A 15,069-nucleotide genomic window follows, 5' to 3' on the forward strand; every position below is an offset into this window, starting at 1 on the left:
CCCCCGCCGCCGCCCCGGCCCCCCGCGCCGGGGCTGAGCCCGGCCGCCTCCGAGGCGCCGCCCCCCCCCCCCCCCCCCCCCTTCTCCCCTCCCCGAGGAGATCCGCTGCGGGGATCCGCGCCCCCCACCCCCCCCGAGCTCCTCGTTCCCCCCCCCCCCCCGGGCCGCGGCCGCCTCCCCGGGGGCGGCGGGAGGAAGGCCGGGGCGTGGGGCTCCGGCGGGCGGGCGGTCGGCGCCCAGGGCGAGCCCAAGATGGCTGGAGGCGGCGGCGGCGGGGGCAGGCGCGGGGGGCTCTGCTGAGCGGCCCCGCCGGGACGGGACGGCTCAGGCTCGGCTCAGGCTCGGCCGGCCCTGCAGCCGCAGCCCCTCCGCAGAGCCCCGCCGGGCGGGCGGGGGAGGCAGCGGGAGCGGTTTTGTTCCGGTGACTATTTAATTTTTTTTTTAAATAGATTTTTTTTTTTTTTTTTATTATCTTATTTTTAATGCGCCTCCGGTCTCCGTTCTCTAGCAGGACAGCTCAAAATGGCTGAGAGCTGACTCGGCTCTCCCGGAACCGTACGCTTCGGCCGGCTCCTCCCGGCTGCCCGCCGCCGCCTCGCCCCTTCCCGGCGGGGCCGGACGGGGAAGCCGTGCCGGGGGAAGGCGCTCCGCGGGCGGCTCAGACAGCCGTCCCTCTGCCCCGGGACCCCCGGCTCCATCGTATTGTTGCCGTCGGGGGGCTGCGTCCCCCCGGCCGGCCATGAGACCGGGCTAGGTCGGGCACCCCCCCCCCCGGACGCCTTTCCCCCCTCCCCCCCAGCCCCGGTGGGAAGTCAGAGCAGGTTGATTTGGGGTCCGCGGGGTTTAGATCCCCCCCTTGGCAAAGCCCATCCCCACTCTCATCCCTCTCCGGGAGCGTTGGACGAGGCTGGGAGGACTGCGCTGGGCTGGGGTTTGCTCTGAATGACCGAGCTCTCCCATTCAAGACCTCGCAATCTCGAAGCAGGCGAGAGGGTTTTTTTTTTTTCTTTTTTTTTTTTTTTTTGTCCTGTCTTGTCTTTTTTTTTGTTTTGTTTTGTTTTCCTCTTCCTTTTTTTCTCTGCTGCTCCACAGGGTGAGAAGCAAATCTGTGGGGCTGCAGAGAGAATTCATTTTTTCACCATCGTCATCGTCGCTATTATTATTATTATTTTTTAATCTTCCTCCTTTTCCCATTTTGGATCTTAACCCTTTGATCTGTTTCCTTTAAAAGACTCTGATTCCCAACTCCCATCAGGGGAGAGGGAGGAGAAATACAGGGGAGGAAAAAAAAAAAAAAAAAACCAAACCGAGCGAGTCCCTGCTCTCAGCTGTTAGCCAGGTTGGTGGGGGACAAAAGTCCCTTTAAAATATTGAATGTCAGTTGCAAACCTAAGAAAAGAAAAATCCGATCCGGAGCGCTAAATTTAGGAGCTTTATATGGAACTTGGACTCTGCTGCTGGATTTTGTATGGATTTTTTTCAACCTTTGGTAAGTTTCGATTCACCTTCTGGGGTAAAAAGAAACAAATGGCTTTTGGGGTGGTTAAGACTTTGGGCTGTGAATCCTACTGTATCGTGTTGGGGTTTTTTAGCCGTTTGTGTTGCTTTTTTAACGAAGCGATGCGGACGTCACATTTTCTCGCTGGAGATTCCTAGACTGCTGCTCTTGGTTTATTTTATCCCCGATTTTAGAATATCTGCTGCGGTTTATTATTTGTCACGCGTGCTGCGGGGAGGGGGGGGAGCCCAGCCGTTCACCCCCAGGCTTCCCGTTGCAGGGAGGACAGACCCCAGCGTCCGCCCCTAGACCGCACTGAGCGACCGAAGCGGGTGGGGGGAAACGTCGCCAGAGACTGCCGGCAGAGATGGCCGAGAATTGGAAGAACTGCTTCGAAGAGGAGCTCATCTGCCCCATTTGCCTGCACGTCTTCGTGGAGCCGGTCCAGCTGCCCTGCAAGCACAACTTCTGCCGGGGCTGCATTGGGGAGGCGTGGGCCAAGGAGTCGGGCTTGGTGCGGTGCCCGGAGTGCAACCAGGCCTACAACCAGAAGCCCAACCTGGAGAAGAACCTGAAGCTCACCAACATCGTGGAGAAGTTCAACTCCCTCAACCTGGAGAAGCCCCCCTCCGTCTTGCACTGCGTCTTTTGCCGTCGGGGCCCGCCGCTGCCGGCCCAGAAGATCTGTTTGAGGTGCGAGGCCCCGTGTTGCCAGTCCCACGTCCAGACCCACCTGCAGCAACCCTCCACGGCCCGGGGCCATCTCCTGGTGGAGGCTGACGACGTGCGGGCCTGGAGCTGCCCCCAGCACAACGCCTACCGCCTGTACCACTGCGAGGCCGAGCAGGTGGCCGTCTGCCAGTTCTGCTGCTACTACAGCGGGGCCCACCAGGGACACTCGGTCTGCGACGTGGAGATCCGCCGCAATGAGATCAGGGTAAGTCGGACCTTCGTGGAGACGTGGGTTTGTCCAGCCCAGGGGGGGCCGACGCTCTCCCTGGCCGCCCTCTCCCCTGCTGTGTTTGTTCCCCAAAGGCCTGTGTTTGTGTGTGGGGCCTAGGCAAAATCCACCCCGGTGCTGCTCCTCCTCCGCCCGGTGTCTCCCCCCCCCCTCCCTGCTTCGTGGCGGACATGTTAGGTGGCCTCCCCAGCCGAGCAGTGACGGAGTCTGCGGGTGCGGGGGGTGCTCCCTGGGGAAGGGGGGGTCCATGCCAGGAGGCCTTCGGAGCCGTTCAGCCGTAGGACCTGCGGCCACTTGGGTCTGGGCTGCGCGGGGAAGGGTCAAGGTCCTGGGCCAGGGGGGTTTGGAGGGGTCATCTCCCCGGTTCCTGCTGGGGTATGCAGCTGTTCGGGGGAAGGCGGAGGAGCTGCCCGCATCCGAGGTCGAGTCGCCCTGGAATCGGGCTCCCTGGGGGGACAAAGTGGCCGCAGACGCAGACCCTGTCCATTGTAAGGCCTGTGAATGTCAAACTGCCGGCTCTTCCCACTGCCTCCCGCCGGGGCCGGTGGCCGCTATCCCTTTCCCCCCCGGCGATGGAGGAGCTTCGCGTCAGAGACCCACAGCTTCTCGCTGGTGGGGATTCGGGCTTGGGGTTTGGCCAAATAACGTGGTTTTTCTTAGGGGGCACAGGGCTGCCCCCCCCCCCCCCCCCCCCCCCCCCCCCCGCCAAAGCAGCATGGGGCGTAGCACTGGATTCGAGGGAAAGCGAGTCTGTATTTTGCTCGTGGCCAGGCCATCTGGCAGGAGCTTTCACCCCTGGCTCCCCACCCTGAAGTTTGTAGCCGGCATTTAACAGCCCTGCGGGCAGCCCTGCCATGACCCCACCACCACCTTCCCCCCTCGCCCAGGGCTGCCCCTCCGCTCCCCCTCCGACCCTTCGAAAGAGGCCTGGCGCTTGTCCGCCGAATAAATATTTAACAATGAATTGAATGGTGATTACTGTAAAATGGGGATGATTTCCTGTGTATTTTAATGTTGCCAAAATGAGTCACCATTTAGCAATAAAAAAAAAAAGTCATAAATAAAAATTGCAGTATAATTACTTTCCAATTGGATGGCCAGGCCTGGGGATGGGGGGGCAGCCTTGTGCAGAGAGGAGCCAGCCTGAGCTCACAGGAAGGTTATTTTCCTCTCCAGGTTTTTTGGGGGAAAACCAGAGACCTCCGTGGAGGTGCCAGCAGCTCTGCCACACGCACTGGAAGGGGAAAGACCCAGCCAGGCTTTTGGAGAAGTGTTTTTCTGCTTCTATTTATAGGGAGTCATTTTGGTCGCCCTTTGCCAGGGTGGGGAGCCACCCTGGAAGGGCTGCGCGGGGCTGGGATGGGGCTTGCATGTGTATTTCCCGGGAGCCTTAGCCAGGGACCAAAACTATTTTTCCAGGTCCTTTTCCAGGACACTTTGATCTCATCTATTCCCGCTCTTGCTGCGTGGTGGTTTTTTTTGTTGTTGCTGCCGTTGTTATGGCTGGATGTTCGCTGCTCCTTGCAGATGCACGCTGCTAATGACCTGGCAGAAAGCTGCCACCAGCTAGGCTGGATTTTGGCCTTGGCTTGGAATTTTAGGATATGTGGCTGGACACTGAAGGTATTGGAGGGCTGTGTTGTAGAGCCGCAGAATTATTTGTGACCTTGGCCAAATCCCTTGGTATCTCCATCACCACGTTATCTTAATTTTCTTTCTCTGTGATGATAAGCTTGTCTCTTCCTACTGGGTGTGTGGGTCGGTTGGGTGCTCGGAGGCTGGGGCAATGGAGGACAGCCCGAAGCTGGGGGATGGCGTACCCAAAGGATCCCCCCTGTAGTTGAAGCAGTTCCTCCATGAAAAGGCTGCAGTAGGGAAGAGCCCCTGGGAAAAATGCCCGGCAGGTTGCCGGCCCTCGCTGCATGGCCTTGGCCAGGTCTCTGGCTGAAAGCCTCTCCTCGTTAGCCGGCAAGGAAGGTGGCTGTGTTGGCTCCCGAGTTAGGGTGCGTGCGCTCAGCTGGTGACTGCTTCCTGCCTGCGGGAGCCAGACCCGGGATTCCTGGCTGCTTGCTCACCCCATGGCGGAGAGCCGCTCTTGGAGCATCCTGGGGAAGGAGGGCTGGGGCTGGGGGGCAGATGAGTAACACTGGGCTTGGGAGGTCCGGGGGAGGCCCCATCGTGAGAGGTTTGTTCCATGCGTGGCTCGCGTTTGGGAAGCTGTTAATTGAGAAATGAGTCAAAGTTTGGAGGCTCAGAGCCTTGTCCTTGGTGCGGGGGACTTGAGAGTGTGTGTGGGGTGCGACATTGACCTGGTGTGGTGGGGGTGGCCCCCGTAGCCCGGAGGAGGGATGGGAGCCTTTTTTAGTATTTATTACTCTGTCTCTGCTGCTGGGCCACCTTGAAGGGCATCTTACCTCCGGTTACGGTCAGATTTGAAGGGGAAAAGGGGCTCAAAACTCCTTGGGGACCACACCAGCGCTTTCAGCTGTAAGCTGGCAATTAGGGCAAGAGAGCTCGTGCTGGGCAAAAGAGGCCGGTGTCTGCAGGAGGAAAGAGGGTGTCTGTGGAGGGCTCGCTTGAGGCGAAGGCACATGCTTGGTGGGTTTGGGGTAAGGGGACCGCTCAGCATTAGGTGCTGTACAAACCCGCAGAGCCCTGGCTCAGAATTGGTTGAACTCCACGGTGCAACCATAATACAAACAATAAATAAAATATGTGGTTAATCTTTCTTTCGTGGGCGTATAAAGCGCTTACCTCCCCTTCCCCCCGTGAGATGTTTTCTCCTTTGTTTCCTGTTTTTGTAGTGCTTAAAGAGGAGGGGGGGGGACACGGGACCAACAACCCACCCTTTTTTTTTCTTTGCTTCTTGTAATTTCGTTTGTGTCAAGGTCTCAAAATGAAGCATTTTTTCTTCCATCTTTGCCTTTGCTGCCCCAGACATGTGCCTGCCGCCTGCATGGGGGAACCTGCTTCCAGGGTTGAAAAAGAAAGTTGCTGCAGCATGAGGTTACTGTGTTGCTTTTTTTTTTTTTTTTTTTTTTTTTTTTTGTTCCCCATTCATCCAAAAGGGGAAAAATACATTACTGGAATTGGAGCATGGGTCAAAAGCCAGCAGCCAAAGAAAGGGACTCACTTGCAGGGTGCCCTGTCTTTGTGTGGGACACGGTTGACTGAGGCCAGGTACATTAGAGCTTGCCTGGGGATGTCCCAGCTGCCTGTCGTCAGCTGGAAGTGTCACTGGTGGAAAAGGGCTTGGATAGAGGCTCTGCTTCTGCTTGTTTTGTTTCAGGGATGGACATAGATTTCCCTCTGACCTAGCTTGCAGCGCATTTTTGGGAAATAAGGAGAAAATCCCTCCATGTTCTGAAGATCTCTGTTGGTTTTGGACATTAAGAGGGAGAAAGTGCATTGTGGTGCTGAGACCTGTGGGAAAACATTGGGGATCCTTCTGCAGGTGTGTGGGAGCAGCGCCCAGCGCTGGTCATGGAGCAGCGCCCATTCAGCAAATCCAGGGGGACAGGGACTGGGCTGCTCCTCAGTGGGTTTGGCCTTTCTAGGCATTACCCCAGATAAGGCCAGTTCAGGTGCTTTCTAAAGTACGGGAAAGAGGAGAGGTGATCACTTGCTAGGAAGAGATGAATCCCAAGTCTGTACCAGAAACTCTGGTCCTTTGCCAGCATTGGCCACCAGCCCCAGTGCAGAGACGGCCCGTGCACTTTTCCTGCCTGCCCCAGCTGATTGCTTCTGTGGTTTAAAAGCTCTAGGTCTCTAGAGGGAAAATGCCACCAGCTTTTCTTTGCTAGGCAGCCCTGACAACAGAGATACCTTCCTGCTTGAAACAAGTCCTGTGTCGCATCCCCACGCTGCCATCTGTGCCGGGGACTTTTTGCTGGGACCTAGGGAGCCTCACTGGTGGGGAGGCTGGGGTCGGCTCCACTGCCAGGCTCCTGGCATGAGCTGCTGTAGGTTGTTTTACTCTGAAACAGGTTTGGTAACTTGTGATGGGCTGGATTTTTACAGGCTTACTTATTTTCCAGATGACTTGTTTATGAGGAGCGTGGCATGCAGCTCACTGGAGGCATTGTGAGCGCAAGTTCTCAAGTGTTAATTTAGCTCTCGTGACTGTAAGATGGTGTGGGCTGATGCCTGGCAGGTGTTCCCTATGGCACTCTTTGAACATACCTGGTCCCCAGACGACTTTTGCAGTAGGTCCTAGGAAGCTGGAGATGTGCAGGTTCTCCCTGTGCCCTCCATCTGAGCCTCCACCAGCATGCCAGAGCTGAACCACCAGCCCAGCCTGGGGGTTAGGTCAGCCTAACCCCAAGTCTCTCTCCCCTGGCTTTGCCCATGCCCTGGTTCCTGCTCAGGGGCCTCAGGAGTCCAGCATTAGGCTCCTAAATGTGACTGATCATTATGGCCTGGGATCTTGTCAGTTGGTCAAGCTGCCATGATGTGTAATGACTTCTTGGGCCTTGGGCAGTCACAGAAATCCCAGCACCCACCTAGCCTCGCTTTCTAGCTCCATGCCATTCACCACCATCCGTCAGGCTTTGCTGCACTGTGTTGTAAGGGGCAGCAGGGGATTTCAGTTCAACCGATAGCAGTTTGTGCCGCCCTAGAGAGGTCTCAGGGGAGCTGAGCCACCCTGCTGCAAACCTATCTGGGTGTGCTGGCCAAGTGGCAGTGGGTAGCTTGGCTGATACTGGGACAGTCTCCTGCCTCCGCCGGGTTTGGATTAAGGGCTTTTCCCCAATGCTTTCCTGCTAAACTTGAGCATTTTCCTTGCCCTTAGCCCATCAGGTTGCCAGCAGTTGCTTGCTCTAGACCTGCAGCTGCAAGTCTAATGTGTAGAGTCAATCTGAGAAGTGACAGCAGATGGAGGATGTGGGGAGGCAGCCTGGTGAGTTTGGGTGGGAGGGACGAGACTTGCATGGAAGGGACAGCTTTGGTAAAGAAGAGGAGTAGGACAGGGGCTGCAGTGGAGAATGTTCTCTTCCCATGGTGCACAAAGCTATGTGGACAGGTGCTGGTGAAGAGTGAGGTGGAAGGAGAGGGAAAGAGAGATTCATCTGAGGACCTTGAGCTGCTTTGCAAGGAACAGCAACAAACTGTAGCCCAGGCTTACCCCTGCAGTATATAAGGGTTGGCTGTACTTTGCAGGTGGGGATGTCTAGGCACAGCCTTGCCCACCCATGCGAGACAGCCTTGGCCAGAGAGCTTTCTTTCTTGAAGCTCTCGCTCAGTGGTGGCTTTAAATGAGCCCATGAGATGGGGGTGTCTTGGTCTGGTCTCTGAACCAGGAGGTATAAGCCTGGCTTTGGCTGGTGATGAGGGCATAATAAACTTAGCCCAGACCCTTGTTTAGTCTAAATCCAACCTGTGATATTTATGTAAGTGTCATGTGGCTGCTGGCATGGAGGTGTGCAGCATGCTGCTCTCCTCTGGCCTGTGAGCATGGCAGAGAGGGAGAAGTAGGAAAAACGTGGTCTGCAGTGTGACACCCTGGACTTTCCTCCGCTCCTCAGCCTCATGTCTCGCACGTGGGAGCCCGGGTGAGCCCTCCGAGGAACGTGCGAGTCCCAGGACCGTCCTTCCCTTCTCTTCCCCTCCCCTTGCTCCAGCAAAGCACTGTCCTCGAGCTCTCCTGCGTGCCTGGCCGAGCCTGGTCCTGCCAGAGGGGGGGTCCACAGCCTCTCCGCTGCTCTGGTCGTTGCCTCTGGAGCAGAGGAGTTGCCTCTGTCCCCATCTGAGCAGGGGGAGCAGAAGGGGGGGCTGGCGAAGGGGGTGGGAGGCGAAGGCAGATTTCCATGTCTCACAAAGGGCACAAGCGATCAGATTCGTGCAACTGCCCAAGAATAAAGAGGCTTTTACAGTGCTGGCTGCCCTGACCTCTCTCCTCTCTGCTCCAGAGGACAGCGTGTGACCACACAGGGATTTCTTAGCTGTGCTTTGGAGGGAGGCAGCGGGTTTTCTATCCCCAGATCTGTCTGCAGCTTGCCTTGCAGCATATTGGCCTATTTTTTGCTCATTACCTATCTGTTTACTGGAAATCTTGGTATACGTTGGTAATTTCTTCTTTTCTTCTCCTTAATTTCATGTAATTGTTTTGGTTTGCTTTTTTTGTTTTTTTGGTTTTTTTTTTTTTCAATGTGACACTGAAATGGGGCTGAGAGCAGCAGTGCTTCCAGAGCAGGGACAAAAGTAACCAGGAAACACAGGGCAAGAGAGGAGGGATCGACACCGAAACAATGAAATAGCCAAGCAAGGAAAGACTGAATGCTCAATAGCACAAGCCTTTGCAGAAATGCCTGGCTAGTGCAGCATTTTATAATCAGCTTCTGTGCTGGGCTGGCCTGCAACAGTAGTGTGATGGGGGAGGAATGCTTTGAATTAGCTGGATGCCAGAATTAATTCTGTCAGAATTCAAATGTACATGTATGTACGGATTTATAAATAAACACTTGGGGACGGATTCTTCTTTGCCATGCAGGCTCCGGGGCAGAATCTGGTCTGGCTTTGCTTTTTTTCTTTAAAAAAAAATAAAAAATGCTATGGATCTGGGCTAGGTTCTGGTGACTTTGTCAACTTTCTGTATTTATCAGCAGCCTGTAGGCTCAGGAGATGCTGGTTTGGTTGGAGTAAGGGGGAGGGCTCAGAGGAGTCGGAGCTGCTGAGCTTCCTTGTGTTGGTAGCCAATTTTCTGCAATGAACCTCTGTTTGCTGGTAGAGAAGGTGAGGCAGATGCTGGGGGACCAGTGGGGAGGTGTGGAATGTGCAGGACCAGGGATGTCCTACCCTTCTCTTTCCTCTATGGAAGAAGGATTGACAGAGGCAGCCACCCCTCCTTTACCCAGGAGAGCTAAAGCCAGTGCACTTGGGAATGGGAGGAAGAGGTGCCTGGTCCCAAATATGGAGGGAGGGACAGTTATTTACAGGCGTGAGACTCTGGATGCACGCAAGAGTTTTTACATATGTCCCCCAGATGAACTTAGGGAAGAGGTTGCCACTCCCGAATCCTTTCTGATAAGGACAGCTTCAGCCCATTCTCGCCAGGGGATCATGGTTGTCCCTCTTCTGTCTTGTGATTCACTTGTGATGGTAACATGAGCAAAGTTCCTGGCTCAGAGCAGCACCCTGCCACTCTGCAGCAGTGCCGTCTACATAACACACTCTCGAAGTCATCCGTTTTGCTGGGACAATGTACCAGAACTTAAAAAAAAAAAAAAAAAAAAAAAAAAAATCAATTTAATTTCTCTTTCTTCTCTTCCCACTACCTGTTCTTTCTCAATTCCTTGGTCTGTGGATGCTCTGGGGGGGCTGTCTCTGGAGTGGGCTGGGAAGAGCCAAGCTGCGGACGGCTCCAGATGAGGCAGTTGGCAGGGAGTGACGTTCCGGATGGCTGTGTCACTCTGAAATATGAGTAAACGTTGTCAGACCAGCCGACTGTATGATCCGGGGCTCGGGGAGGGCTGATCTGTCCTTTCTTCCCTCCACCCACCTCTCCCTGCGTGGGATCCCCAGTTTGCTCAGCATCACCCTGTTCTCTCCCTGTCTGGGTGACCTGGAAGCTTCATCCTAGAGCTGGAGCTTTGGAGAAAGGGAAGGAAAATCCCCCATATCCTAATGGAGGCAGTGTTTTCCCTTGCTGTACAACAGCTTAATCCAAACCCTCATTTGAGCCAGTTATTGTGTGGCTTTAAAACCCTGTCCCTGGAAACTAGTCTCCCACCCCCTTCCCTCCCAGTCAATCCTGGTCGGTGGAGCTGAGCTCTGGGGTTTGGTGCTCGGCCACACACAGACACAGATCGATTGCCCTGGGGGGTGGGTTGATATTTTTGTGGCAATGGTTTTTACTGCTGGTTGTGGTGGTTGTTGGAAAGTCACGGGGGTTGGCGTGCGCTGTAACGGGCTTGTGCGTGTGGCAAGGGGAGAGAGGGTAACGCTATCACATCCTTCTGCTCGTTATCCTCTTGCTAGTGGGGGGGCTGTGTCCCTCTCCCCATCCGAATCCGTGCAGAGCTGCCGGCTCTGCAGTGGGAGCTGGTTTTCCCTGCAGGTGAACTCCTCTGCGCTCAGACAAAGGGCTGGGGGTGCCGGTGCCTCCCTTTGTTCTCCTCCTGTCCTGGTGCACCCGCCTCCAATGGCAAAAAGCCCCTTGAAGTGCGCCTCTCAAATGGATGGAGCGGAATAAATGTGCTGTGAGGTCTCTGTCCCCCTCACAGACCCTTTGGGGATGGGGGTGGTGGTGCGCGCTCCCCCTTCCCTCGGGTATTGTGCTAGCCCCTTAGTGATGGGGGTGGCCGGATCTGGGAGAGAATTACTGCAGCTCTCCTGCCACAGCTGCACCAGGCTGAGGCCCGCGAGCCCTCCCTGGGTCAGAGGTGGTGTGGTTGTAGGGGATGGGGACGGGATCTGCCCCCTGCAAGGGAGTGGGAGCACATTTTCGGGTTCTTTTTCTGCTTCTGCTTGCTGGCATCCTGCATGACAGGACATCCAGGCAGGGGACTGGAAGTAACTCCTTGTGTGTTCAGGCAAAGACCAGCCTGTGCCAAACGTATCTCCCAAGGGTGTGAGCCCAGCAGGTAAAACCACGGCCTGTCCTCCAGCCAAGGATTTTGTAGCATTTTACTTACAACAGGGGAGAAAAAGGTCAGTTTAATCTCTGCAACAACCTAAAATCTGGATAGGGAAGTCAGAGTGTTACCCTAAAGTAGAGATGAGCAGAGGTGGGGGGACCTGCTAGGGAGTCAGGAAGTCTGTGGCAGTGTGGGGACGCAATCTTGGAGACTTGGGCTTTCTTTGCTGGTTGTGGTACATTGCTGAACATGGACCCTGCTAGCTGCCCTCACCCAGGCGCTTCCTCCCCTGGTCCTCCCCAAAGCTGGCTCCCAGCTACTGCTGTCATCTATGAATGCACATGGTACTAATCTCCATTTATCAAAGTGCTTTTGCGACAATCTGATAAACAATACGGAGGCAATGAGCAAAAAGCTAAACCTTCCTCTATGTGTTAAAACTGCCCACTGGAGCCTTCCTCAGGAAATGTTCCTCCTTCCCAAAACACAAGGCCCAGCTTTGCAAGGAAGAGAGAGAGAGAGACAGGAGGGATCCGAAGACAACCTTCATGTACATGCTGCACCCAGTAACTGTAGACACAGACATTTGAGGAAAATGTTGTGCTTCCCAAAAGGTGGAAGCTGGGAACATCTGTCAGCTTGGGTGGAAGATGGAGGAAACCAGGGGAGTGGGAACCTGTGGGGCAGCAATCCCAGGCGTGTCCCACCCGTGGGGTGGTGATCCCAGGCGTCCTGAATCCTGGTCCTGCTGGCTGCTTTGCATCTGTGGGGCCCACCTCTTGTTCTGCCTGGCGGACGGAGAAGGTGTTAACACTTTGAAGGTTAAGCAGAAATCACGAGCTGGCCCCGAGGCGCCGCTGTGCTAGCCGGTGGGTAAGGAGAAGCTACTGCAGAACTGAGCTAGCAGCTAGCTTGCTTTGTGGGTGCAAGCTTGCCAGGGGACAAGGAGCTGCTGTTGTTGGTCCTTCTGCTCTAGAAAATGGCAGTGCGGTCACGGCTAGAAATGGCTTCTCTGGTTGTACCCTGCAAGCTGGCACTGCCCCTTCCACCCCCAATCCCTGTGCGGCACATCCCGTAACCTTTGTGTCTCCACCGCATCCTCTTTGAAAGAGGATAATGAAACTGAAAGGGGGAAGCAGAGAGCACTGGAGGCACCTTGGTCTGCGAGGCTTGGTAAAGCACTGCTGGTCTGCCGGAGACCTGAGGAGCTGTTTATTTGAGTCAGGAGATGAAATGACAGGTGGGGAGAGGGCATGTGGCGAAAGCTGCCTCATTTGGGGATGGAAACTGAGCCTAAAATACGGCTTACAGAAATTGGCAGGACCAGAGTTGAGCAGAGCAGTTCCCCTGGCTCCCTGGGAGGATGGAGCCGAGCAGGGTCTGAGCTGTCGAGCTCTGATCACCAAGTCAAACCTGGAAGATAAATGATACTTCAGGGGCCTGAGATCAATAATGTCAAAGGCTGGCCTGTAATCAGGCGAGATTAAAAGCCAATGACAGGCTTCCTCCTAGGAGCAGAAGTCAGCATGTTGAAGAAGAGCATCAGGGCTTGCTCCTTTATGGTTATTCCCTGGTGGTGCCTGCATCCAAAACCCACCTTCCTTGGCTGCCCTCTGCAACATCAGCAATTCCCCCCCCATAATCAACATCAACCAGATCCCGCAGGTCCCCTACAGCTAACCCCTCTTCACCGGTCCCCGTGCTGGTTCAGAGCACTTCTTGCCCTTGGGAGAGTGACTGAGGTGAAGACAAAAGCAATGCAGCCCGGTGCTGGCCACCAGCAGCTTTTGCTGCTGGGGGATAAGCTGGGGCCACAGGAGGCAGAGGAGGGGAGGAGAGGCTGAAGCAGGAGGTCACATCAATTCCGTGGGTACTGTGATGTGCTGCGTGTTGTAAAGATGCTCTGCTTTGGGGAGCACACTAGGGAGAGGAGTTTGGGAAATGGGGGCTGCAGATGACTCTTGACTTTGTCCTGAATTTGTTGGTTTTGCCTGTATTTATCAATTAATGGGTGACATGGGCATTTACCCACCCGTGGGCAGGAGACAGGTGGGGTGCATAGTTGTGCCCATTTTGGGGGTGCTGGCATTCAAGCTTGTCACAAGGGTGGCTTTTCTCCTGGGTGGGTGCTGGGCAGGGGGCTGTGCCCCTGCGCTCAGCTGGAGCGCGCTTCTCCTGGTCGGCAGCAGCCACTGTCCAGCTGAGGCGAAGAAGGAAATGATTTATTTGCAGGACCAAAGCAGGAGCAAATTAAAATAAATTTGAGTCCTTTTTTTCTGTGCATCCTTAAAGGGGCACGTGCTACATCGCAGCTCTGTGGGGCAGGGCCACTTTGGGGCTCCTGTGAAGGGTGCTGGGAAATAGGATGTTGTCTCTATTTCCCGAGCACAAGGGCAGTTAAAGGAGAAGGGGCCGTGCCATCTCCTGCCGCTGCCCCTCATGTGTGAGCGTGGGGAGCTGGCTTGCCGCTTGCCTTTGCCCGGGGCTCCTCTTCCCCTTCCTCCCCGCTCCCCCACCCCTTCCCTGCCAGGAAGCCTGGCCTTTGTGTGAAGTGATGCCTCCTGACATCAGCCGGGCGTCGCGATTTCCTCCACAGCGGGGAGGGCGAGTGGGCGAGGAGAAGGGTGCCACACTCCCCAAGGGGTGACATACGGTCCTGGCCTTGCTGGAGTGCAGGACGGCGGCACTCGGGGAGAGGCTGCATGCCTGGCCAGGGTGCTTTGGGGAGGTGGTTGCCCCCAGCCCCACCAGTGTGGCGGTTTGGTGCAGCTTTGCTTCCTTATGCTGCTTTGCCTGAAAGCATCGCACTGGTGCATTGCTTCTTGCTGCCTGTGACTCTGATTGCTTCAGTGGCATCTTTATTTGACCCCTCTAGGGATGCATTGTTGGGGTCTATATAGCTGAACCTTGGGCAGTGCTGACTGTGGGGTCTTGCTCTGGAGTCAGTGGCCCAGTGCCACAGAGCAGAAGCGGAGGGGCTCACAGCAAGGCAGGAGCAGGCCTGACATCTCTTGCGGCCCGGGGCTGCACCGGAACTCTGGGAGCATCTTGCTGTCCATGCAGACATGTCGCTTCGGCAAGGGCAGGGCGCAGCTTGACTGCGAGGAGGTTTGCAGGGTGCAGGCTCTTGCCGCTCCTTGGAAAGGGGCTAACACAACACATGGGAATTGGCCAAGTGCCTGCCAACAAGAAGCCGTGGCTGGCGCCTTGCCAGGAGCTTGGAGGCCTCGCATCTCTTTAATTTGAGACGTGTTTACTGGTGGATGGTGTTTTGCAGCTGGCTGGCTGGAAACTACAGGTCCCAGCATGCTTCCTTGTGTGTCGCCCAGCTGCTGAGCTCCAGCAGGAGTGTGGTACCATGGGGATCGTAGTCTCGGTGCTGGCTGCTGTGGGAGTTTTGCTGCCTTGGAGAAGGGCTCTGGTTCAGCATTGCTGGGAAGAGACAGGCTGTGAGACACAGGGCTGGTCTCTGCCTCCTGCCTTCTTATCTTCCCGCCACCCACTTGCTCAATGCAAGACCAGGTTGGCCTTTTTATGTCACCAGGCTGGGGAGGGGATTTGGTCCTATTCTTACTCGTTTGCAATGTAAATATTTTGGTCCTGAGTACGTTGCTGGGAGCTGGGTGTCACGTTGAGGAGCGTGATTCATTCATCTGTTGCTGCTCGGAGCACAATGAGGCAGCCTTGGGACCGGTCCCAAAGACTTCCTGTGATCGTGGCTGGTGGGGAATTTGGGACGTCACGTTTGACTAAGTAAGGGCCCTCTTCGTGCAATTCCTGCAAGCCAGAAGTACTGTGCTGTGCCCAGCACGTTCAGGACTTGCCACCCCCAAAATGTGGTAGGTACAGGTGGCTTTTATTTCCAGAGGGAGGAAGAACGGAGAGAGAGGCTGAGCTCCAGCTCTTGCCTTCCCCAGCTGCTGGCATGTGGAAAAGGTTGCAGGGTGTAGGGCTTTGTGCCTGATCCCAGCCAGCCTAACAAATAAAGGTACAAAGTGACGCAGGTTCAAAACCTGTTGCACATCAAGTCTCGG

The 15,069-nt window shown here is 55.5% G+C and overlaps 1 protein-coding gene across 1 annotated transcript in view; it reads left to right on the forward strand.

Annotated features, from left to right (window-relative positions):
- Positions 1-216: 216 nt before the first annotated feature.
- TRIM8 (tripartite motif containing 8) overlaps positions 217-15,069 on the forward strand; it is a 30,519-nt gene continuing 15,666 nt past the window's right edge. The window contains exons 1-2 of the mRNA XM_049810643.1: positions 217-1,489; positions 1,779-2,435. Of these exons, the coding sequence (XP_049666600.1) occupies positions 1,866-2,435 (570 nt within the window). The 5' untranslated portion in view covers positions 217-1,489; positions 1,779-1,865. The remainder of the gene's footprint in view (positions 1,490-1,778; positions 2,436-15,069) is intronic.

This window comes from Accipiter gentilis, chromosome 9 (genome assembly GCF_929443795.1).
Source record: "Accipiter gentilis chromosome 9, bAccGen1.1, whole genome shotgun sequence".
Classification (NCBI taxonomy): domain Eukaryota; kingdom Metazoa; phylum Chordata; class Aves; order Accipitriformes; family Accipitridae; genus Astur; species Astur gentilis.